The sequence below is a fragment of the Populus trichocarpa genome, chromosome 1 (assembly GCF_000002775.5).
Source record: "Populus trichocarpa isolate Nisqually-1 chromosome 1, P.trichocarpa_v4.1, whole genome shotgun sequence".
Classification (NCBI taxonomy): domain Eukaryota; kingdom Viridiplantae; phylum Streptophyta; class Magnoliopsida; order Malpighiales; family Salicaceae; genus Populus; species Populus trichocarpa.
In genome coordinates this window covers 32,751,977-32,774,488 of record NC_037285.2, presented here as the reverse complement: position 1 = coordinate 32,774,488, position 22,512 = coordinate 32,751,977, and the positions used below count along the sequence as shown (strand labels likewise).

At 37.1% G+C, this 22,512-nt stretch overlaps 4 protein-coding genes across 7 annotated transcripts; 3 read left to right on the top strand and 1 right to left on the bottom strand.

Moving 5' to 3' along the window:
• The first annotated feature begins 1,305 nt into the window (after nucleotides 1–1,305).
• LOC7461652 (probable sucrose-phosphate synthase 3) lies at nucleotides 1,306–7,722 on the top strand. The gene is made up of 12 exons (XM_002298648.4): nucleotides 1,306–2,169; nucleotides 2,784–3,016; nucleotides 3,481–3,544; nucleotides 3,647–4,345; nucleotides 4,658–4,792; nucleotides 4,878–5,009; nucleotides 5,105–5,281; nucleotides 5,361–5,414; nucleotides 5,503–5,565; nucleotides 5,771–6,724; nucleotides 6,823–6,950; nucleotides 7,168–7,722. Exons 1-12 carry the CDS (start codon nucleotides 1,882–1,884, stop codon nucleotides 7,448–7,450), a joined length of 3,210 nt encoding a protein of 1,069 aa, XP_002298684.1. The 5' UTR covers nucleotides 1,306–1,881; the 3' UTR covers nucleotides 7,451–7,722.
• A 956-nt stretch (nucleotides 7,723–8,678) lies between these two features.
• On the top strand, nucleotides 8,679–14,956 carry LOC7495848 (probable methionine--tRNA ligase). 2 transcript variants are annotated; one of them, XM_024588042.2, is made up of 17 exons: nucleotides 8,679–9,131; nucleotides 9,204–9,348; nucleotides 9,466–9,619; nucleotides 9,762–9,917; nucleotides 10,275–10,505; nucleotides 10,692–10,835; nucleotides 11,196–11,286; nucleotides 11,451–11,557; nucleotides 11,653–11,767; nucleotides 12,405–12,523; nucleotides 12,604–12,669; nucleotides 12,782–12,910; nucleotides 13,007–13,147; nucleotides 13,331–13,451; nucleotides 13,632–13,864; nucleotides 13,969–14,070; nucleotides 14,281–14,956. In XM_024588042.2, the coding sequence occupies exons 1-17, from the start codon at nucleotides 9,014–9,016 to the stop codon at nucleotides 14,509–14,511; spliced, it is 2,403 nt and encodes an 800-aa protein (XP_024443810.1). In that variant the 5' UTR covers nucleotides 8,679–9,013; the 3' UTR covers nucleotides 14,512–14,956. The 2 variants fall into 2 exon arrangements, with proteins under 2 accessions (XP_024443810.1, XP_024443820.1); XM_024588052.2 differs by lacking the exons at nucleotides 8,679–9,131; nucleotides 9,204–9,348 and having other exon boundaries at nucleotides 9,471–9,619; nucleotides 9,703–9,917.
• Nucleotides 14,957–15,367: 411 nt separating this feature from the next.
• LOC7495849 (alkaline ceramidase) lies at nucleotides 15,368–19,869 on the top strand. Of its 3 annotated transcripts, XM_024588868.2 has the most exons (4): nucleotides 15,373–15,623; nucleotides 16,448–16,634; nucleotides 17,192–17,518; nucleotides 18,987–19,869. In XM_024588868.2, the coding sequence occupies exons 3-4, from the start codon at nucleotides 17,268–17,270 to the stop codon at nucleotides 19,498–19,500; spliced, it is 765 nt and encodes a 254-aa protein (XP_024444636.1). In that variant the 5' UTR covers nucleotides 15,373–15,623; nucleotides 16,448–16,634; nucleotides 17,192–17,267; the 3' UTR covers nucleotides 19,501–19,869. The 3 variants fall into 3 exon arrangements, with proteins under 3 accessions (XP_024444640.1, XP_024444636.1, XP_002298686.1); XM_024588872.2 differs by lacking the exon at nucleotides 16,448–16,634 and having other exon boundaries at nucleotides 15,368–15,530; XM_002298650.4 differs by lacking the exon at nucleotides 16,448–16,634 and having other exon boundaries at nucleotides 15,375–15,623.
• A 484-nt stretch (nucleotides 19,870–20,353) lies between these two features.
• On the bottom strand, nucleotides 20,354–22,392 carry LOC7492001 (stress response protein NST1). The gene is made up of 2 exons (XM_002300124.4): nucleotides 21,935–22,392; nucleotides 20,354–20,835 (listed from the first exon to the last, which is right to left on the bottom strand). Exons 1-2 carry the CDS (start codon nucleotides 22,319–22,321, stop codon nucleotides 20,665–20,667), a joined length of 558 nt encoding a protein of 185 aa, XP_002300160.3. The 5' UTR covers nucleotides 22,322–22,392; the 3' UTR covers nucleotides 20,354–20,664.
• Nucleotides 22,393–22,512: the final 120 nt, after the last annotated feature.

Below are 22,512 nucleotides of genomic sequence, written 5' to 3'. Positions count from 1 at the left end.
ATCTCAATTGATGCATCATCTGATTAAAAACATATATACCGTTAGGTAAAAGAAATCATGAGGATTTGTTTTGTAGTATTTATATGTTATATCCTAAGTTAGAATTATATTTATTAAAAGTGATTTAAGGCAATATTTTTTAAAAAATAAATGCAATATAAAGTAAAAGATAAAAAACACTAATTTCTTATTAAATCAAGATTTTGATTCGATTTTATAGTAAATTATTTATTTAAAATAAAGCTATCTGAAATCAAATATATTTCTAATATGTTCTTGAATTAAAGATTTATAAAACTCATATTAGAAAAATAAACTCAATTCGGGACCCGCTGTGTGAGTTCATTTTGTCTCTATATACTGTAATTTGTCAGAATGACTAGAGCAAGATTGATCACGCAAGTACAAGTTCAGGTCAAATAACGACAAGGAACATATCATTGGGCACTAAATACGATGACGTTTATTAATACAAGATGGATTGTCTTCCTAATTGTAATATTGTTCTTCGTTATAATGCTTCTACCTGGAATTTCAGGATTCCTCAAAATTGTAACATTTTTTTTATTTCTTCATTTTTTTTATTCTATACTAAAAAAAATTCTTTAAATAGAGTAATTATAAAAATAAAATAAAAAAATTACATGATTTAACAAATTGCATTACTAAAATCACCCTAATTATTTAAATTTATACCTTTTAAAGTAGAACAACCATAAAAAAAAAAATTACCATATCATTTATATAAATATAAACAGTGTTTGAAATTGCATTCAGATATTAACATATTAAAAACAATTTAAAATTGTAAAAAATAATTTAAAATAAAAAAATTATAAATTTTGAAAAACATTTTTTAAATAAAAAAACACACTCGTAATGATTTATAAACACACGTAGCGTTTCGACCCAATCCATGACATTTCCCCTTGACCGATGCTATCAAGCAGATTGATAATGACATTGAAAACATTTATTGTCGACGAAGCCTGGTTGTAACTGTAGTTGTAGATATGCCTGTGGGCTGCCATGGGAAAGATCTCTGAGTTAACCTGTGATCTGACTATTGACTAATATATTTTGTATATTACATATGTAAGGAGAAGTTTAATTTCTTGATTTTTTGTAAATTATATATATATATATATATATATATATATATATATATATATATATAATACCAGCGTATTAGAATTAATAAAAATTACCTAATTTAATATTTTTTAAAATAAAAAACAGATTAAACTAAAAAACAATTACGGGAAGCCAAGCTAAGCAGGAAACCTGTTATGGAAGGATGAAAAGGCAGTAAGCTCGCATTGGGAAGCGGACAACCTTGGGAAAGGAGACCTCCCAATCATCCTCTTACACAGGTGTGAAGCTTACACTTTCATCACTTCAACTATCCTTTGTACACGTGTCCTCTTTCCGACCCCACTCCACACAATCCTCCCTCTCCCTCCTTTCTCCCCTCCATTTTTCACCATCACGGACACACACAATACAGTCCTACCCTTGCTACAAGCCCCCCTCCTCTCAAACAACGGATATCTGCATGACCCTTATTTTCTTGAATCAAGGAAACACTTGAGAGATATTCAAGAACCTAGAAAGGCAACCCTTTTGTTAATTTCTTGGTGTATATTCAGTTTGATTTCTGCAAGTGAATTCGATATTGAAACCCTTTGCTTTCTTCTTGTTCTATCGAGTGCTGCTACTCTATCACAGACCAATGTGAAAAAGAAAAAAAGAAGAAAAAAAAATAGAAAAGAAAACCCTTTTGTTATCATTACCAAGAAATCATACTTTTGTGACTCCATTTGTCAGGATTGTGACAAGAGGTAAAAGAAAGAAGAAAAGTGGGGTTATTTCTGTGAAACAATGCCTGGAAATGAGTGGATAAATGGATACTTGGAAGCAATATTGAATAGTGGAGGAGGAGCAGGTGCAATTGAAGAACACAAGCCTGCACCAACTGTGAATTTAAGAGAAACAGGGCATTTTAATCCAACAAAGTATTTTGTTGAGGAGGTTGTTAGAGGAGTTGATGAGACTGATTTACATAGAACTTGGATAAAAGTTGTTGCCACTCGCAACACCAGGGAACGCAGTTCCAGGCTCGAAAACATGTGTTGGCGAATTTGGCACCTCACTCGCAAGAAGAAGCAGGTCACTCTCTTATACGTGTTTGGGTTGATTTACATAGAGAGATATGGAATTGTGTTTGTGTATTGTGTAATCGGGTCACTGTCAAGAAATCTTGGTTCTCGAAGAGCCCCTATAACTGGCTCAGTTGCCATTTTGTGTGTATCTTTTTTTTAGGGGTGTTGATCAAGAAGTTGATTCGTAGAAATATAGCTGTAGCTTAAAATTATGAACATAACCAGTGTACTTGATCACGGGAGGACTGGATCAATGATGTGTGTTTATGCTTGTCATAGTGTGTGTTCTTGAATGGTTGACCATGTCCTGGCTGTCTTGTTTGTTAAAAGCACAGCCATATTCCATATTTTGGTTCCCCTGCTTCATTCTATGTAGTTTTCTTCTCTAATCAACCTGACATAACTGCATGCTACCATGTTTTTGATCTAATTCCTTGTGTGTGAATTTTTTGGAGGGGAATTCTAGTTTTTTGTCCTCTACGTGTGGGATCGTGTGGTCCTGTTCTGGTCCTTGAACTCAGCTGCCATGCTACTGAAACAAGTCTGAGAATAATGTCATTTAACTTTTTAATATGATAAATTTGTATCAAGACTAAAATTTCATGTTTATGTTGTGAATAGTTGGAGTGGGAGGAACTACAGCGGTTGGCGAATCGGAGATGGGAAAGGGAACAAGGACGTCGGGATGCAACCGAAGACATGTCTGAGGATTTATCAGAAGGAGAGAAAGGAGATGGGTTGGGGGAGCTGGCACAAAGCGAGACGCCAAGGAAAAAGTTCCAGAGAAGCCTTTCCAACCCGGAAGTGTGGTCGGATGATAAGAAGGAAAAGAAACTCTATATTGTCCTTATCAGGTATGGTGCTTCCTAGTACGTTAGTCATGCCCGAGTCTACGAATTTGAGCTAAATAGCTGTTTGAACATAATATAGCACACCATTCTATTTTTATGTTGTCATTTTAAATCTTCAATGCGAAGTAATTTATCTCCTAGAGTGCAATGGGAGACAGATAGATTTAGGAACGATTGCTTCTGATGTCACTACAAATCATTGCCCAGCTTGAAATGTCTTTTATCTTTCTGTTTAATGGTCTGCCAAGGTACAAGGGGGGATGGAGGAATGGGAATTCTTTACAAGGATTTGCTTGCTTTTTTTTTGTGTGTTTTTCTTTAATTGTTTTTCACACGAAGAGTTGCTTGCTATTTTTCCGTTCATAAGTTTTCAAGTCTACATTCATGCTGAAAGGCCAATTAGACTCTATTTCTACATTTCTTTGACTATCCAATGTAGTTCATTAACGTGACATCTTTATGAGCAGTATACATGGTTTGGTCCGAGGAGAAAATATGGAGCTCGGTCGAGATTCTGACACTGGTGGACAGGTAAATGCTTCATTTTGATACAAATGAAGGATAATCTTCTAGTTGTTAACGTATCCTTTCTCCATTTCATCGTGTCTTACACTTTTATAAGCAATTTCTCAGGTCAAATATGTGGTGGAACTTGCTCGTGCACTTGCTAGAATGCCTGGAGTGTACAGGGTAGATCTTTTTACTCGCCAGATCTCCTCCCCTGAAGTTGATTGGAGCTACGGTGAACCAACAGAGATGCTAACTTCAGGCCCTGAAGATGATGATGGCAATGAGGTGGGAGAGAGCAGTGGGGCATATATTGTCAGGATTCCCTTTGGTCCACACGATAAGTATCTCGGAAAAGAATTACTGTGGCCTTATATTCAAGAATTTGTAGATGGAGCTCTCAGTCACATTCTTAATATGTCAAAAGTTTTGGGTGAACAAATTGGAGGAGGCCAGCCTGTGTGGCCATATGTAATTCATGGCCATTATGCTGATGCAGGTGATAGTGCTGCTCTTTTATCAGGTGCTTTGAATGTTCCTATGGTTTTAACGGGACATTCGCTTGGGAGAAACAAGCTGGAACAGCTTCTTAAACAGGGGCGACAATCAAAGGAGGACATCAATTCAACATATAAAATAATGCGGAGGATAGAAGGAGAAGAGCTTTCACTTGATGCTGCAGAACTTGTAATCACAAGTACCAGACAAGAGATTGATGAGCAATGGGGACTTTATGATGGGTTTGATGTCAAGCTTGAGAAAGTTTTGCGTGCTCGTGCTAGACGTGGTGTCAATTGCCATGGCCGTTACATGCCAAGAATGGTGGTAAGGAAGTGTTTGTAGGTTTTTTTTTTTGACATTTTATTACTAACTGCTAAGCTCATGCCTTATCACTTGTCTATGAGTTAAGAGAAAATAGAAATGTGGGAGGCAAGATTGAAATTGTACAAAATTGTACTTTGATATCTTTTACAGCTTTAAGGAATGTTAGTGTTATTTAGTTCCCTAGTGCATTTAACTTGGCTTTCAATCATCGTCCTGGAAAAGCAAACAAATATAACTAAAAATAGTCTAAATTCACAACGAAAGATTCATTTGGACCTCCCAAGAAAATACTGATGCAAAATCTCTTTTCAGGTTATTCCTCCAGGCATGGACTTCAGCAGTGTTGTGGTTCAAGAAGATGCTCCTGAGGTCGATGGGGAGCTTGCAACACTCATCAGCAGTACTGATGGTTCTTCCCCAAAAGCAATTCCACCAATATGGTCTGAAGTGAGTGCCACCTTGTGTTTTCCTTGTTGTTTTACATGATCATGAATACAACTATTTCTGCCTCATGGCTAACATCCTCTGACAGATCATGCGGTTCCTTACAAATCCCCATAAGCCGATGATTTTGGCCTTATCAAGGCCTGATCCAAAGAAGAATATTACAACTCTTTTGAAAGCCTTTGGAGAGTGCCGCCCATTAAGAGAGCTTGCCAATCTTGTAAGTCCTTGTATGTGGATTATTACTAGATACTCAATTTGTTTGTTTGATGACATGGGATGATAGCACTCGAGAACTAATATACTCTCATGCAGACACTGATTATGGGAAACAGGGATGATATAGAGGAGATGACTGGTGGAAATGGGAGTGTGCTCACGACAGTGTTGAAGATGATTGACAAGTATGATCTTTATGGGCTGGTCGCCTATCCGAAACATCACAAGCAAGCTGATGTTCCAGAAATATATCGGCTTGCTGCCAAAACAAAGGTTCATTGGCAATGTTTTCAAAATTACATCTGTGTGATTTTTTCATGATTAATTAGCTAAGCAATTGGATATATGTCAGGGGGTTTTCATAAATCCAGCATTGGTCGAGCCTTTTGGCCTTACCTTGATTGAGGTTGGTTTTGATTTCTTGTTTCTTTCATTACCTACCTTCCTTTACTTGTGGAAATGAAATTGATCAATTCATGTTTGAACTGATGCAGGCAGCAGCTCACGGGCTTCCAATGGTGGCTACTAAAAATGGCGGACCAGTTGACATCCATCGGGTAAAAGATGGCCTCCATCTGTTTCATCTTAATGGACCAAAAAAAAAAAAAATTTGACAAGAAGCACCTAGTTGGGATTCTGTTTAGATATTTAAATTTCTCCTCTCCTCCTGTTTCCTCAGTTGTTAAGAAGATGCAAATCATGCAATGGTAACTTGATTATAGAAAATGTACTTTTGTTTCTTATTTCCTGTTTTGGTTGTAGGCACTGAACAACGGTCTGCTTGTTGACCCTCATGATCAGCAAGCTATTGCTGATGCACTGCTTAAGTTGGTGTCCGAAAAGAACTTATGGGCTCTCTGCAGGAAGAATGGCTTGAAGAATATACACCTGTTCTCATGGCCTGAACACTGCCGGACGTACTTGACCAGGGTAGCAGCCTGCCGGATGAGGCATCCACAATGGCAAACTGATACCCCAGAGGATGAGATAGCTGCAGAAGAGTCATCTCTCAATGATTCGCTCAAGGATGTGCAGGATATGTCCCTCAGGCTGTCAATTGATGGAGACAAACCTTCTCTGAATGGATCTCTTGACTATTCAGCTGTGTCTTCTGGGGACCCTGCACTGCAAGATCAAGTACAACGGGTCCTAAACAAGATAAAGAAACCAGAATCTGAGCCAGTAGTTTCTGAAGGTGCAAGGCATGAGGCTGTTGTAAGCAAATATCCCATGCTGAGGCGACGGCGCAGATTGATTGTTATAGCTCTTGACTGCTACGATAGCAAAGGATTTCCCGAGATGAAAATGATTCAGATTGTGCAAGATATAATTAAAGCTGTTCGGTCAGACTCACTATTTGCAAGAGTGACAGGGCTTGCTCTATCAACAGCTATGTCATTAACAGAAACAACAGAGTTCTTGACATCAGCAAAGATTCACGCAAATGAGTTTGACGCATTGATTTGTAACAGTGGGGGCGAAGTATATTACCCCGGTACTTGTACTCAAGTAGATGGAAAGCTTGTTCGAGATCCAGATTATGCAGCTCATATAGACTACCGTTGGGGCTGCGATGGCCTAAAGAAAACCATTTGGAAGTTGATGAATACAACTGAAGGTGGGAAACAATCTGATGAGTCTTCCAACCCCATCGAGGAAGACAAAAAATCCAGGAATGCCCATTGCATAGCATACCTTGTAAAGGATCGCAGTAAGGTGATGAAGATATTAATGCATCTGCTGGAAGTTCAAGATGCAGTTTCTTATATATTTTCTTTCTATAGGCATATTTTCATACTAATTTGCTTTTTCAGGTCAAGAGAGTGGATGATTTGAGGCAGAAGCTTAGGATGCGAGGTCTCCGTTGTCATCTAATGTATTGTAGGAACTCAACAAGATTGCAAATTATTCCACACCTTGCATCACGCGCGCAAGCACTCAGGTACTATCATATATTCTAAACTCAGGAATGCATTAACAATCATTCCGATCCCTTCCTATATGCTACAATTTTATGCACAGCCAATCCTTCTTCCGTCCCATGGACTGAATGCAGAACTGCCGCCATACAGGCACCCTCATATGGACCTTATAGCACCGGGAAATAATTTTTCAGTATGTTGAGAATATTGATTTCCATAACTCTCTGTGATTATTAGGTACCTTTTTGTTCGTTGGAGATTGAATGTTGCCAATATGTTTGTGATTCTTGGTGAAAATGGAGATACCGATTACGAGGAAATGATATCTGGTGCTCATAAGACGATAATATTGAAAGATGTGGTGACAAAGGGTTCTGAAGACTTGCTAAGAACCACAGACCTAAGAGATGACATTGTTCCTAAGGAGAGTCCCCTGATTGCTTATTTGAGTGGAAAAGCAACGGCTAGCGAGATCGCTGATGTTCTGAAGCAAGTGTCAAAAGCTTCTGCTGGGATGTGAGATAGCACTGTAATATCGGAGCAAAATTATCATTGTATTCCCTTAACCCTTCCCTTGTCTCAACATTCAAACTCCTCCCCCCTGGAGCATTTTTCTAGTTTTGGTTTTTAACACGAACGCAGCTAGATAATGACTCCTACTGTGGCAGAAATTCTCTCTTGTTATGTAGATAATTTGGTCTACACAGTCTAGACAGCTGGCCGGCAGGTATTATATTCCTGACAGGATTCCCAGGTACTGTATCAAAAAGCAAGAGTTGGGTTTTTTCTCAAGTGTCTTCTGAGCTTTTTTTGTCCAAAAAACCACGATTTTGTTTTATTATAAAAAACAGGAAACAAATTTAAATCCCAACAACTTCTGTGGACAAGAACCTTGGATCTTACGTGCAAGGCCACTGTGTTGAAATCAGCTACTCCTACAAAGCAAACTGCACTAAAACTTGGAACGTTTAAATTATTATATTATTACTCTAAAAGGAAAAAAGAAAAGAAAAGGTCGTCCAATCCTCTTCAGTCTAAGTGTAATCACAGTGGAAATGAAAAAAGGAAACAATTTCAGAAACTACAACTGGATTCTTTCTTTCCACTCTCATATAAAGTGGTCTCCTTGTACAGTAATATAAAGCTGTTTGGTTTGGTTGGTGTTTTACGAGTGTGTTTTTAGTTTTAAATATATTAAAATAATATATTTTTTTATTTTTTTATATATATATTTTTGATATTATTAATACACAAAAACAAAATGTTTTGTATTTTACTTTGTGCGAATGAAATCTGATGTAAACATCTTCTAGTCTTTAAAATATCAGAAAAAACACAAACAATAATTTATTAAAACCCTTAAAATAAAAATTCATAAAAAGTTATTTTTATGTAAAAAAATAATGTAATAAAAATAAAAAATATTTTAAAAATAATAACTATCACGATTGTTTATAAAAATAATAAAAGTTTATTCTTAAAGTTTACTCGTTCGAGTGTTATAAATTTTAGAGCAATTGAAGATTTATATAATTGTTATTTTCAGTATCTTAAGGAATTAATTAAGATCTACGTAAAACTGACTTGAAAATTATTAAAAAAATAAAAAATGATAAAAAATAAAAAAGGTAAGCTGATGTTGACTACCCAGTCCGTCAGCATTGCGACCGTGTCAGCTTCCTTTGTGTGCCCTCCAAGTCAGCACCTGATCAAGGCCGTATATGGGCCAGCAGCAGTCCACGGACGGTTACAAACTTCCAATTTGCAAATCCAGAAGACCCAACCAAAAGCTCCTCTCCCCTTCCCATGGCACATTGACATAACCCCTTTGGCAAAGACCCTTCTAAACTCTGTTTCGCGGCCGTTACATACCCGTAATTTCTTCAAAATCGACCGTAAAATTTTAACTGACGCCACCCTACTGATGTTAGCTTACTCTTGCAGCACTCACCCGCCTGCCTATCTTTGATTCTGATTCTCCTGTGCTTTTAAAAACCCCAAATCGCCAACGCTGAATCCAATTTTTTTTCTCTCTAAAATCCTCACCACCTGCTGCTGCAGCAGCAGCTAAGCTACTGTAACCATGGAAGATCTCAATCGGACGGCCCCGAAGCTACCTATCCCGGGAAAGCGAAACATACTGATAACCAGTGCTTTGCCTTATGTCAATAACGTCCCTCATCTCGGGAACATCATCGGCTGTGAGTCATTTTCATTTTAAGGAGTTTATCTCATTTTTTTCTTCTGATTTTGGTGTCGTTTTGGTTGGTTAGGTGTGTTGAGTGCTGATGTTTTTGCTCGATACTGTCGTCTTCGAGGATATAACGCGATTTATATTTGTGGAACTGACGAGTATGGGACTGCGACTGAGACTAAAGCCATGGAGGAGAATTCCACTCCTAAACAAATTTGTGACAAGTAATTTTCTTTCTTTTTTTAAAATTTTCCTTTTCTTTTAAATTGAATAAGTTATTTTTTACGTATTTGCTGAATTGTTGTTTTGTTGTGAATTTTAAATTGGTTGTGTATTTATAGGTATTATGCGATTCATAGGGAGGTTTATAAATGGTTTAATATAAGTTTTGATGAATTTGGACGTACGTCGAGTCCGCAGCAAACGGAAATTTGTCAAGCAATTTTTAAGAAATTGTTAGAGAATAACTGGCTTTCGGAGAACTCAATGCAACAGGTACAGTCTCATGAGCAATGGCTTATTTCACTGTTTTGTTTGGACGTGTTGTTGTCTAGTTCAGTACCCTGTGTCTGTTTCAGCTCAATTTTGCTGTTTGGTGGTTCATTGATTGATGTGCTTAGCTGTTATCATGATACAGCTGTACTGTGATACATGCGAAAGATTCTTAGCTGATCGACTTGTGGAAGGTAATTGTCCAACGGAAGGATGTAATTATGATTCTGCACGAGGAGATCAGTGTGAAAATTGTGGAAAGCTTTTGAATCCTACAGAGTTAATAAATCCCAGGTGCAAGGTGTGAGATTGATCTCTCTCTTTTTTTAGTGAATTCGTTGTGTATAATTTCAGCTATATCTTAGTTTCTGGTAATTGTTGGTCACATGGTTGTATATTCATCCAGAGTTGGACTGAAATGAATTGCATAACGTAGTAAATAGGCTAAATGTCTAGAAGGCCATTTTACTGCCAAAATTATTACATGACACTCGCTAGATATGGCCATGTTTTCCCTGGGTAATGTCCTAAATAAGAAGTCAGCGAATAAGTGATCATCGACAGTTGTGCCTCTTCCATACATATAGCAATAACATTGTAAGACTCTGCTGATTTCATTTTGTATTTACTTGTATATTCCAATCTGATATGTGAACAGCAATGTAAAAACACACCACGAATCCGTGATACAAATCACTTGTTTCTTGAGCTTCCTCTACTGAAGGATAAATTAGTACACTATATCGAGAGCACATCTGTAGCTGGGGGCTGGAGCCAAAATGCTATTCAAACAACAAATGCATGGCTTAAAGAAGGATTAAAACCACGATGCATTACTAGGGATCTGAAGTGGGGTGTTCCCGTTCCACTTGAAGAATTTAAGGACAAGGTTAGAAATCTTGTTTAGTATCATTTCCATTTTATCCTATTCAAAGCCTGTTAAAAAGATGTGATTTTTTTAAAAAAAACAAAAAACCATGCTGAATCTCCCTCTTCTGGTATTTTGTCAAACTAATATACACATAACTGTTCCGTTAGGTTTTCATGTTGTAACTTCAGATTGTATTATTGGTAGGTGTTCTATGTTTGGTTTGATGCTCCTATTGGATATGTCTCCATTACTTCTTGCTACACTCCTGATTGGGAGAAGTGGTGGAAGAATCCTGAGAATGTTGAGCTGTATCAGTTTATGGGAAAAGACAATGTGCCATTCCACACTGTAAGTATTGCCCTTCAGAATTTTTGGCCTGCACATGGAAGTTATTATTATCTACATTTTTATGTTTTGATCTTGTGCAATTTTCTATTTGCATTATTTGTATAATGAGATTTCCTTTTTGCTTGAAATTTCCTATGTCTGAGTGATTTTAGGGCAGATTTGATGTGATCGTTATATTGTTTTTCTTCTGTTTGATTTTACTTGATGCCTGATGGGCTTTCCATTGTTTGTGCTTCGATGTTTCTTTTTTGGTTGCTATTTTATGTTGAGCTCCAAAATTGCTGTCCATATGCATGGTTTGCCTTGTGATAATGTTGTAAAGTTTCATTTCTTCAAATGTGTATGCATTTCTCTTTCCAGGTGATGTTTCCTTCTACGCTTCTTGGAACAGGTGAAAATTGGACTTTGATGAAGACTATAAGTGTAACTGAATACTTAAATTATGAAGCAGGTTTGTCAGCTGTGTTATTGACTTAATTTAGCCAATATGCAATGCTTGGTGAATTTTCATGTATTCAAATGATAACTGATTAGATAACCCTTTGCTTACTAACAAGCTGCCTTTTGCTTTTGACCATTTTGAATTTTCTAATTTTATTTGGTTGGCTAATGCAGGAAAGTTTTCCAAGAGTAAAGGTGTAGGAGTGTTTGGTAATGATGCAAAGGATACAAATATTCCTGTAGAAGTTTGGAGATATTATTTGCTAACCAATAGGCCTGAGGCAATCCTCTTGTTGCTGATAATGCTTTCATTCTGCAGTTGAATATTTCATCATTCAACAGGAAAGTGCTAATTTGATGTGTCTGTGTTGATTAGGTGTCTGACACACTATTTACATGGTCTGATTTGCAAGCAAAAAGTAACAATGAGTTGCTGAATAATTTGGGCAACTTTATTAACCGAGTTCTGAGCTTTCTTGCTAAACCTCCAGGTAGATCAGCTGCGTGAAATTCCATATTAGGTTTCTTAGTCCTTTGTTGTTCAGCTAAATTTGTTTCTTGACAAATACATCAGAATGACAATTTTTTTTGTTGGTGGGAGAGCTGAATTGTAGATTTCTATAGCCAATAGCAGGATATTTATTTGTTTGGTTTTAATTATAATTATTAGAATTCTTATCATTTGAGTTTTGATAGCCTTTCCCTCCCTTTCAATTGTGGTATGTTGCTATTATTTTAGCTTTGGTGGTGCTTGTGAAGTGGCATTTTTTTCTAAGAACCGTCTCCTCACTATAATAGATATACTTGAAGCTTCATTGAGCAGCTGTGCGTTTCTCTTTCATTTTCTTTTGAAAATCTTTAGAAAGATGGATGGTTCTTGGAGTTTGTGGGAGGGCCAATTTATCCCTCTAATATGCTTGATACCCTTTTGGACCCCATTTGTTTTTCCTTGAAGCATGCAAGCCAAAACACTGTTGGGACATAGTGCACTAGAACATGAAGGATTGTAAATTCTTGTAGTGGTTTTTTTTATCACTTTACACTCATTTTTTTATGCATTTTTTTGGGTGTAACAAAGCACCAGCATTGTATCCTCAGACCATAGTGACTGACTGTTTTGATCTACAGGTTCAGGATATGGTTCTGTTATCCCAGATGCTCCAGGTGCAGGCTCTCATCCCCTGACAAATAAATTGGCTGAAGAAGTTGGTAAATATGTGGAGCAATACCTGGAAGCCATGGAAAAGGTATCCGTCAATCATTGTTTTGCAGGATGTGGTTGCATGTAACTGGCATCATTCTTACACCCCTGTTTGTAATTTTCTAGGTTAAATTAAAGCACGGATTGAAAACCGCAATGAGCATTTCTAGTGAGGGAAATGCATATCTGCAAGTAAGCCTGGAATATTTTTGATCTTTTGGATTCAAAAGTTTCATTAGTTGTGTGTTTTCTAACTTTTCTGTTCTTCAAGGTGGGAACTGATTTCTATTCCATTTCCCTGTAGGAAAGCCAATTCTGGAGGCTTTACAAGGAAGACCAACCTTCTTGTTCTATAGTTATAAAGACTTCATTGGGTCTAGTATATCTTCTCGCATGTTTGTTAGAACCTTTCATGCCATCTTTCTCTGTTGAGGTATCTTGGCTACCTTATTCATCTATACTCAGCACTCATGTGAATGTCTTTTATTGTTTTTATGTGCTGAGACTTTTTTTTTAAATTGGATATAAGGTCTTCAAGCAGCTTAATATGCCCCCTGAACAAGCTTCACTATGTGATGAGAAAGGTGATATGGATAAGGCAAAAAGACCCTGGGAGATCCTACCTGCTGGGCACAAGATTGGGACACCAGAGCCCTTGTTCAAGGAACTGGTATAATATGTTATGTCACATATGGTTATGTGCATGTGTGCGTCTGGGTGTTGGTTTGATTTTGCAGGTGTTTGCATGTGTGTGTTTGTGCTTTGATGCTGATGGAGATGGTGGTGAAGATCAGCATAATTTTACCTTTTCTTTGGGCCTGCAACTAATTTAAGTAACTTCATTTTCATACAGAAAATAGAAGAAGTGGAGGACTACAGGAAGAAATTTGCTGGAAGTCAGGCTGACAGACTTGAGCGGGAAGAAGTTGAAAAGGCATCTAAGCTTGCTGAGGAACTGAAGAAAAAAGCTACAGGTTTTGATCTGCTTGCAGCCATTGTGCTCATCTGATTAGTACTGATGGTGGCTAATTTGAACCAAGTCATTTATTGTGGTTGAAAAAATACATGTTCTTATCAACCTGAGTGCTTGCACCTGCTTATGATCACTGTCGGGAAGTTTATTTCCATATTATTTACCAAACTTAATGCAACAGTTGGTGGGAAGAAGCAGCAGACCAAAAAACCTGCTGGTGAAGCCAAATCAAGGGGCGCTGTTGAACCAGAAATCTCCATCACAAGACTTGATATTCGTGTTGGCCTAATTAAGAAAGCTCAGAAGCATCCTGATGCTGATTCCCTGTATGTGGAAGAAATCGACTTGGGTGAAGGAGACTGTAGAACGGTTGTAAGTGGACTTGTCAAGTATATACCTCTTGAGGAGATGCAGGTATAAATCTCTGCCACCGTAGCTCTTAATAATAGGATGCTTTTTTATGTTTAGAAAATGCCACTCAGTATACTAGGTTGTTGATTATTGTGATCATTTGGCAGAATCGGAAGGTCTGCATCCTTTGCAACCTAAAGCCTGCAAATATGAGGGGCATCAAGTCAGAGGCTATGGTTCTCGCTGCTTCCAGTAGTGACCACACCAAGGTAAGCAAACCGATCACTACCTTTTGAATTGTCATTGCATCATATATACACTTTGCTGAGGTCACACTTCCAAGTATGATATCATTCTAACCTTCATAATGGACTTGTAATATGAACTATTAACCTATGACCACAAGCGGCGCACGGATCTAGCTGTTGAAATGTTTTTTAATTGCTGGTCCAATTTTACCATTTCCGGTGATCTGGTAGGTTGAATTGGTTGATCCACCCCAATCTGCCGTTGTTGGAGAGAGAGTGACATTCCCAGGGTTTGAAGGAGAACCTGACGATGTCCTAAACCCTAAGAAGAAAGTCTGGGAGACACTACAGGTGGATCTGCAAACTAACAGTGACCTGGTAGCCTGCTACAAAGATATTCCACTAACCACATCTGCTGGTGTCTGCAAGGTTGCAACCATTAACAATGGTTCCATTAGGTAAGATAGGTCCAGCTCTTGACTATTGATAAGTCAGGATAAAGCCTCAGTTTTTTTCTCGTTGTTTCTCCTAGTGTTTGCCATTACCACTTTAACATTTCGTGTAAAAATGACTTCGCTTCATAGTGAACTGCAAAAACAATGCTGTAGGAAGCATGGAAAGTGTTCCATGTTTTTGTTTATTTGTTGGGCGGTTGAATGCCACAGAAAATATTGGAGAGCAGTTGAGCGGATGGTCTCCTCTAAAATTGAAGGACCCATGCTTAACCGCTTATTTACTCGATAAATAATCATTTCTATGTAAAAGCGACTCCTCTGCAGGGACTTTTGTCAAAAGGTTGGGAGGGAAATTTGTATCTCCGCGGAAATTCTTTTCCCACTGGATGCAAAAATTTGGATATTTGTTTGCAAATAAATAAAGGGTTGCCCTAGTGTGGGTTTAAACTTTAGAGTCAATATTTAAAGATAATTTATCCAATTTCTTTAAATATAAAAGGTTTCTCGACTAATTTGAAGATACCTCTTTACCTTTCTATAGAAGAAAATATTATGTGATTTTATATCCCATATTAGCTCATAGTTTAGCCTCCAAATTATGAAGTTATTAACCATGACAGCATGAGACAGGATCATGTAGTTTATAAAAATATATTTTTTAATAAAAAATTAAAGTTTCTAAAAGCAGCCCACGTTGCAATCGTCTCCCAGTCCACGGCAAAAGAAATAGGGAAACATACAACTTTTTCTTGGTTTAGATTCTTTATAATAATATAATAAAATGAGGCACGTGTGCAACACGCGACATCCAAATAAGATCAACTCACTAGAACAATAAAAAGAAGCATGGTAAAGTTCCTCTACCAGAACAATCCCAACCGCTCAAAAACCTAATCCAACGAATCCATCGCCTTACAAGTGTTGTCAAAACACTCGTTTCTAAAATAAAACCTTTTTCTCCACGTGCTCAGCACAGTCACTATGAAAAGCCCTAAACCGTTCCCGAATCGGCATCGGGCAGCACTGGTCCGTTTTGCTTTAGCCCTGTGCTGTTTGTTGTTGTTATTATTATTCGAAGAAGAAAGAAAGAACTGTAGAATAGATCTGATTTTTACGAAGGTTATTATTATTTTTTTACTCCACTTATTATGAATTTCCCTCTTCCCTTAGCAATGTAGCAGAAGAATAGCCAAATTTGGATGTAGTTTTTTTTATTTTTTAATGTGTTTAGGCTTTTTTAGAAGGTTGAGAGAATTATAGAAAATAAGTAAATAGTGTGGATCGGGTAGTACAATGCATAATTTAGTGATTCGGATTTCTTTTTTTGTTATGATTCGGACACAATTGGAAGTACATTGATTTCTGTTTTGTTAAGGGTTTTTTTTTCGTTGTACATTATTGATTCGGCTTGGCTTGGCTTAGGGTAGGATGTGTTTTCTCCATTGAATGAACACCATGCATAGTGTATTGCCTTTGAATAATTAGCTGTTTATATATGCATGCGTTTATGCATGCATGCATGTATGTATACATATGGTAGTGAATGATTAAGTAAAAAAACTAAGGAGATGAATGCTATGAAGATTAGACTCTAATGCCTCCGTTTTAGTTGTTATCATGTCATGATAGTGTTTATCGAATCGATCAACAGATAAGTAACTCCATTTTCGAAGCATTTGCAAATCTGGTAACTTCTCCCTTTTTGTTGTGTTACGACTGTTTCAGTGCTCAGTTTGTGATTTTGTATACGAAAATTTCTTTTCTTGATTAAAGAGAATTGCATTGCTGTAATATCTTGAAGCAATAAAAGTAACTTTGAGAAGCACAATGGTAGTCAGTGTGGTTGTACCTCAAACCATTGATACCTTTTTATGCTTTACTTATTTGAAATTCTGGACTTGTTTTTAGTGGATTTGAATTTCTTCTGTTTAATTCTAATTTAGGAAGAGTTACCATGTAGTATGAGATCGCACTTGGATTTTGACATATTGGAAACCTTGAAACATCGGAAAACAGATGGATCCTTATCCTGAAAATTTTCCTTCTTTTTCGTGAATGCAACCTTTGCCCCGAGTTGCTAGTTTCGACTATGTTTGATTGGTAAATAGCTCATTTGGTGTCCAGTACTTCGTAAGTTTACTTAACTTTAGGACCTTTTTTTTCTGGGATCGTCTTGGTTATGAATGCTTTAAAGTTGCCTCCATACTTTGCAAATCGTTGTGAGATGTTCTATATTTAATTCTTTTCCATATATTTGTATTACTGTTGCCATGCCCATCAATTTTACAAAGAATTCAATATGCAAACTACCTTGGAACTTTTATCTTCATAAATTGATTAAAGATCCACGTAATTATTCTTATTTTGTCTGGTTATAGTGTATGGATTCGGTATCAGCATCACTAATAGGATGCTTTCTAGTTCTGGTATTACTAACTGAATTGGCTATAGATGCTGATCCCTATTTTGCAGGCCATTAAAATGAAAAGAAATAGGTTTTTAGGCTTGAGAGAGCAAGGAAACTTACAATTATGTATTTATGGTAAACTGAGAGAAGAGAGGGCACCTCATGAGTAGGGGGTTATTAGGGACAAGATCTCTTTTTTTTTCCAGTGTTTTCTTCCTCTTCTTTTTTGTTTTTCATTCCAAGGTTCATTGTCTCATCTTTTTATAACAAAATAATGCAGGTTATGTTCTCTTCAATATTCTAGCAGAAAGTTTATCAGTTGAATTATCTTACACTTTGTGCATATACATCGAGGAATGGCTGAAGCAATATCGAGCTTTTGGGGACCTGTAACATCTGCAGAGTGGTGTGAAAAAAATTATGTCTATTCATCTTATATTGCTGAATTTTTCAACACCGTTTCAATTATCCCAGGCATTCTCTTGGCACTCATCGGCCTTATAAATGCTTTAAGACAACGGTTTGAGAAGAGGTTTAGCGTACTTCACATATCTAATATGATACTTGCCATTGGAAGTATGTTATACCATGCCACTCTGCAACGCATGTAAGTACACTTGTGTATTCTCCTATCTTGTTCATCATTTTCTTCTAAAAAACTTTTTCACTAATTTCTTGGATGGTTAGCAGCTCCTATACGTTTCCCTTGGAACTAATTGGTGTGTAGTTTGAAGTATGTCTTGTTTTAGCTGGATTATATTCATAAAAAGGTCTGGCTTTGAATTTATGGCATACAATACTGTAAGATGTTAGACTGTTTCTTGACAAAAAATTGTTCTAGGTGTTTATGTCTCTGCATAAGTTGATTTTAAGTTCCCATTTAATCTTTTTAACCTTTTGGGCCTTTTAGTGAGAAAAATATACAATCCTCTGCCTGTGGGCTACTGTTGAAGGAGTGCATGTGTAAAAGGGCCCTTGAGCTTTCCTATCCCAAGCAAAAGAACAACAAGGATCAATCAATTAAAGCCCGTTGACTTTTACCCTTAAAGTTCTTTTTAAAGTTCTCAATCTATTGTTTTCATCAAGGGTGATCATATTATATATTGAATTTTTTGCCCCTTCATTTTATAGTCATCTTTTCTTTTTTAACTATGTAAAGGAACTAGCACATATACTTTGAGGCGGTTTGTGGAATGAAATTCAGATGAAAGTTGGCTCTTTTAAGTACTTTCAAAGAATTAGAACTCCAATTAACTGGATTTTTCTAGGTCGATGTGGGCCAACAGCTAGAAGTTGTAGTTAGGCCCTAACTTAGTGCTTCCCAATCTTCTGTCTTTTTTCTTGTGTGAATGCCCTATTAGTTGATTGTCAAAAGCGAAAATAGAATGGAAAAAAATACTTATCTAACCTGCCTCTTATTCAATCCCTATACTTGCTGGCTGTATGGAAGTGCTTGACCGACGGCACAATAAAGGGGAGCAAGTTACTTGGTATTTGAAATGGTTTTATAATCGAGAGACATGGAAGAGCTGTTATTTAGTATGTCAATGAGCGGGACATTGTATTGGATGTCTGATGTGATTTGCTAGAATTCAATAGGTGTCATTCTTCAGATTGCTGATAGATTTGATGAGGTGCTGGTAGTAATGATTTAAAGAAGTGTTTCAATGCCATATCTTATTGCTGGATGATAGGGTTTTATTTTCTGTAAAATTTATGCATGTTGTCATATCTTATTTTATTCACTTAATTGGCATTTGCAAATGAATGCCCCAGGATTGCAAAAGCATTGAAGTTCCTAATTTTTCCCGCATCTTCTTAAATTTGATAATCGGTTCATTGAATCTAGTCTACATCTATTTTCCTTATTCCAAAGCTTTAAGAGTAGGGTCTGGTAATATAGACTTCTAGTATGTGTTCCTCTATTGAAAATGCTGGGACTCGGGACCTGTATTTTGATGTGTCGGAATTCATTCCCAAATCATGTGAACTTGCATGACATTGTGTTGGATGTTTTGTTTGGTGGTTTATTCATCATGTTGATTAAGTTGTTAGTATTCTTAATTTATCTTCAGGCAGCAGCAAGGTGATGAAACACCCATGGTTTGGGAAATGCTTTTGTATTTCTACATCCTCTACTCACCAGATTGGCACTACCGAAGTGTGATGCCCACCTTCTTGTTCCTTTATGGAGCTGCATTTGCAATTTTCCATGCACTGGTCCGTTTTGAAATTGGTTTCAAGGTACATTATGTGATTCTTTGCCTTCTCTGTGTTCCCCGGATGTACAAATACTACATCTACACAAAAGATGCATCTGCAAAGCGGCTTGCAAAACTATATTTGGCTACCATAACCACAGGAAGTCTTTGTTGGCTTTTTGATCGCTTGTTCTGCAACAACATTTCTCAGTGGTACTTCAACCCCCAGGGGCATGCTTTATGGCATGTATTGATGGGGTTCAATTCATATTTTGCAAACACATTCCTGATGTTTTGGCGTGCTCAGCAGTTGGGTTGGAATCCAAAAGTTGCCCATTTCATGGGGTTTTTCCCATATGTGAAAATTCAAAAACCAAAGACCCAGTGACAGGAGCTGCAAAGCAAATGGCGTCTTTCTTTTCCACCTCGTTTGGAGGCAGATACATGGTTTTGGAAGATTAACAACCCCTAGCAACACAATTCTTTTCTCCTTCAATTTTCTAAATGGTTGTAAATGATAGTTGAATATCTTGACATCATTAGTTGGATTTTGCCACCTTGGTTAATTTAAATTGTATAATTAGTGGGGTTTTGCTCTGAAGAAAATTTGCTTGGAGGGTTCTCTAATTTTCTCGCATGTCAAAGTTCTTTCTTTTAGCCTAAAAATGTAAATTGGCTAATTTGTTATCCTTTAATCTTAGTCATCAAACACATGAGAAGCTTTTGGAAAGTTGTCATTCATTGACGTTTCTTCTTTTTTTCTTGGCATGTACACTATACACTAGAGGTTTGTTGAATTGAATCCATGTTCCTTGTTGTACTTTAATGTATTCTGGAGAAAGTTTTCGTTTTCATTCAGATGTTTTCTATTTTCTAGAAAAATAATAAAGAAACTGGAAAACTCTCTAAAAGTAAAGGAGTCGGTTAATTTGCAGGAGCAAGAGGAAGATGCAGCCATGGATGAATGTCACATATAATATAATGCAACTTAGAGAGTTCGTTAAGAAGAGATGAGAATGGTCTCCAAATCTGAACCTCGAAAACCACTTCATGAAGAGGTCCCAAGTTCAAATTTGACATGCTACCTTCCTCTGCCTCACTTTCAATGCAGGTTTAGGATCCCTGCCCCCCTCCAATTACAGATTCTTATGACAATATCATCTTGGCAAAGAAGAAATGGAAGCAATCCATGCGAGAAACCAGTGGGTATAGTTATTGAACTTCTATAACAGTAGAAGGGATACTGATAATCGCAAGGCCAACCACGCATTTGTTCAAACAAAAGAAAGTTGAGAACATGACAGTTAGCAGGCCATAATTCAAAGTGGTTTTGTAAATGGGAATGGTGAACTATATTTCTACTTTTCGGAGCAAGCGGGCATTTGCTAAAGATGACAAACTAACTTCGATCGCAACATGACCGAGCTACATCAATAAGGAAGTTCCAGGTTCCGATTGAACAAAGCTCGAGTTATTTCTTGGTCAAATTTTAAGTTCCAAACTCATTTATCCAGAAGCAGCAAACAGATGCAAAATTTGAAAACATGAGGAATCAAATTTGTGTGCCGTCAACCATGACTTCCAGTATCTTCTTCTCCAATTCACGGCCATCAATCCAGTTTGAACTTTGTCGGTGTAAGAGTTCATGCTTCACTTTCTTCTTCTCTTCCTGCCTCTTTTCTTTCATCCTCCAATTCTCAAGCTTCTCTGCTCTTTCTTTCAACTGCATAGAACAGATCAAATCACATCAGCAATGCATTGAAGGCAGCTTTGTCAATGTAAACCTTTGACACTATCCACATGGTATTTAAGAACTATACGAGCTTAAAAAACAAGTGCATTCACATGCAAACACAACTATACACAGGCACAAGCTGAAAAACCCAGCACTTACACGTGCATACAGACTGCTGCAAACCACCCTCTACAATTGCAGCAAATTAACTTAACTCCATAGATTAAAAAAAAATAAAAAAATTCATCTAAGTTCCTTCGAACTCCTGTTGTCAGTATACATTCTAGCTTTCTAACTGGTGTCCCAACATACAAGAACAACGTAAGAACAAACACACACCCCAGTGAACCAGCCCCCCAACAAAACCACGGAAAATTTTCAATCAAATCCCTTCAGCCTCCACAGATACTTAATAGTATAGTAGCATAAAAAATGAATATCCAAGTAGAATGTGTAAAACATTCAGGAATAAATATCTGGTTTTATGGAATCTTTACAGTTTCAAAAATGCACTCTATCACCACAAATCTGCATACGTGTGTATACCTAAAGGCATCTCCACCGTTCCACATCCAATTTGATCAAAGTCCTTAACCTGGCTTGCATTGTTCTAGCTTGTAAACGTACTACCTAGACTATCTCCTGTTTACTAATCACTAATACTGCTTTCGATGCCATTAACCATTTAAAGCATGCAGCTTAAGACCATCATAAAAACACATTTTGTCTGAAAACCCAACATTGCTCAAACCTCTGAAACCCTAATCAACAATAACAATTAAAAAATAAACACAGAAGGAATAGGTTTTCCTTAAGATGGCATCAAATGCTCCACATTTGCTACCAATACCCTGAAAAAAACCCTAAAAACACCAACCAAATAATCTTACTCAAAACAATTTTTTTATTCAATTCCTTTCCCAGCCCATCAATAAAAAGAACCCATTATTTCTTTTACAGATGCAATCGATAGTTAAACATCAAAATACACAGTTTCCATTTTTTTCGAAAGGGCATTCCGAGAATCTATTATTTACTTAAATCTTCGAAAAAATCAATAATAAAAAATTAAAAACACGAATATTACCAGAAGCTTTCGAAACTCCTCTTGTTCAATCTTCCTCTCTTCAGCTCTGACTTTAGCAGCTTCAGCTTTCAATTTCTTCCTCTCTTCATTAGCAACTCGAATAGCTTCTTTTCTAGCCTCTTCTTTCCTTTGTTTCTCTATACGCAAAGCTTCGACTTCCACTATATATTCCCTTCTCAATACTTGGACTTGCTTTGCATATTCTCTTCTTAATCTAGCTAGTTTTGCCTCTGCTTCTTTTGGGGTTTTTGGTGTCTCCCAGCTTCCAATAAAGGAGTCTGGTTCTAAAAATTTGTGGTTATTTTGATGGTTGTTTTTAGGTGTGGCGTTCGTGCAGAACAAACGACGGGTCGTGCGGAGTAAGGAGCGAGAAGCGGCGGTGGCCATTTCTGAGGGAGAGGGAGAGGGAGAGCGAGAGTTGGGATTTCAGAAATTTTAGAGAGGAAAGATTGAAGGGTGTTTGGTAAATGGGCTGGGCTTGAGATTAGGCCATGTACACATAAGTAGAGAGTGCTCGGCCTATTTGAGTTTTTTTCTTTTTGTTTCAAGAATTAGAAAAATAAGCAGTAGTATGTTTT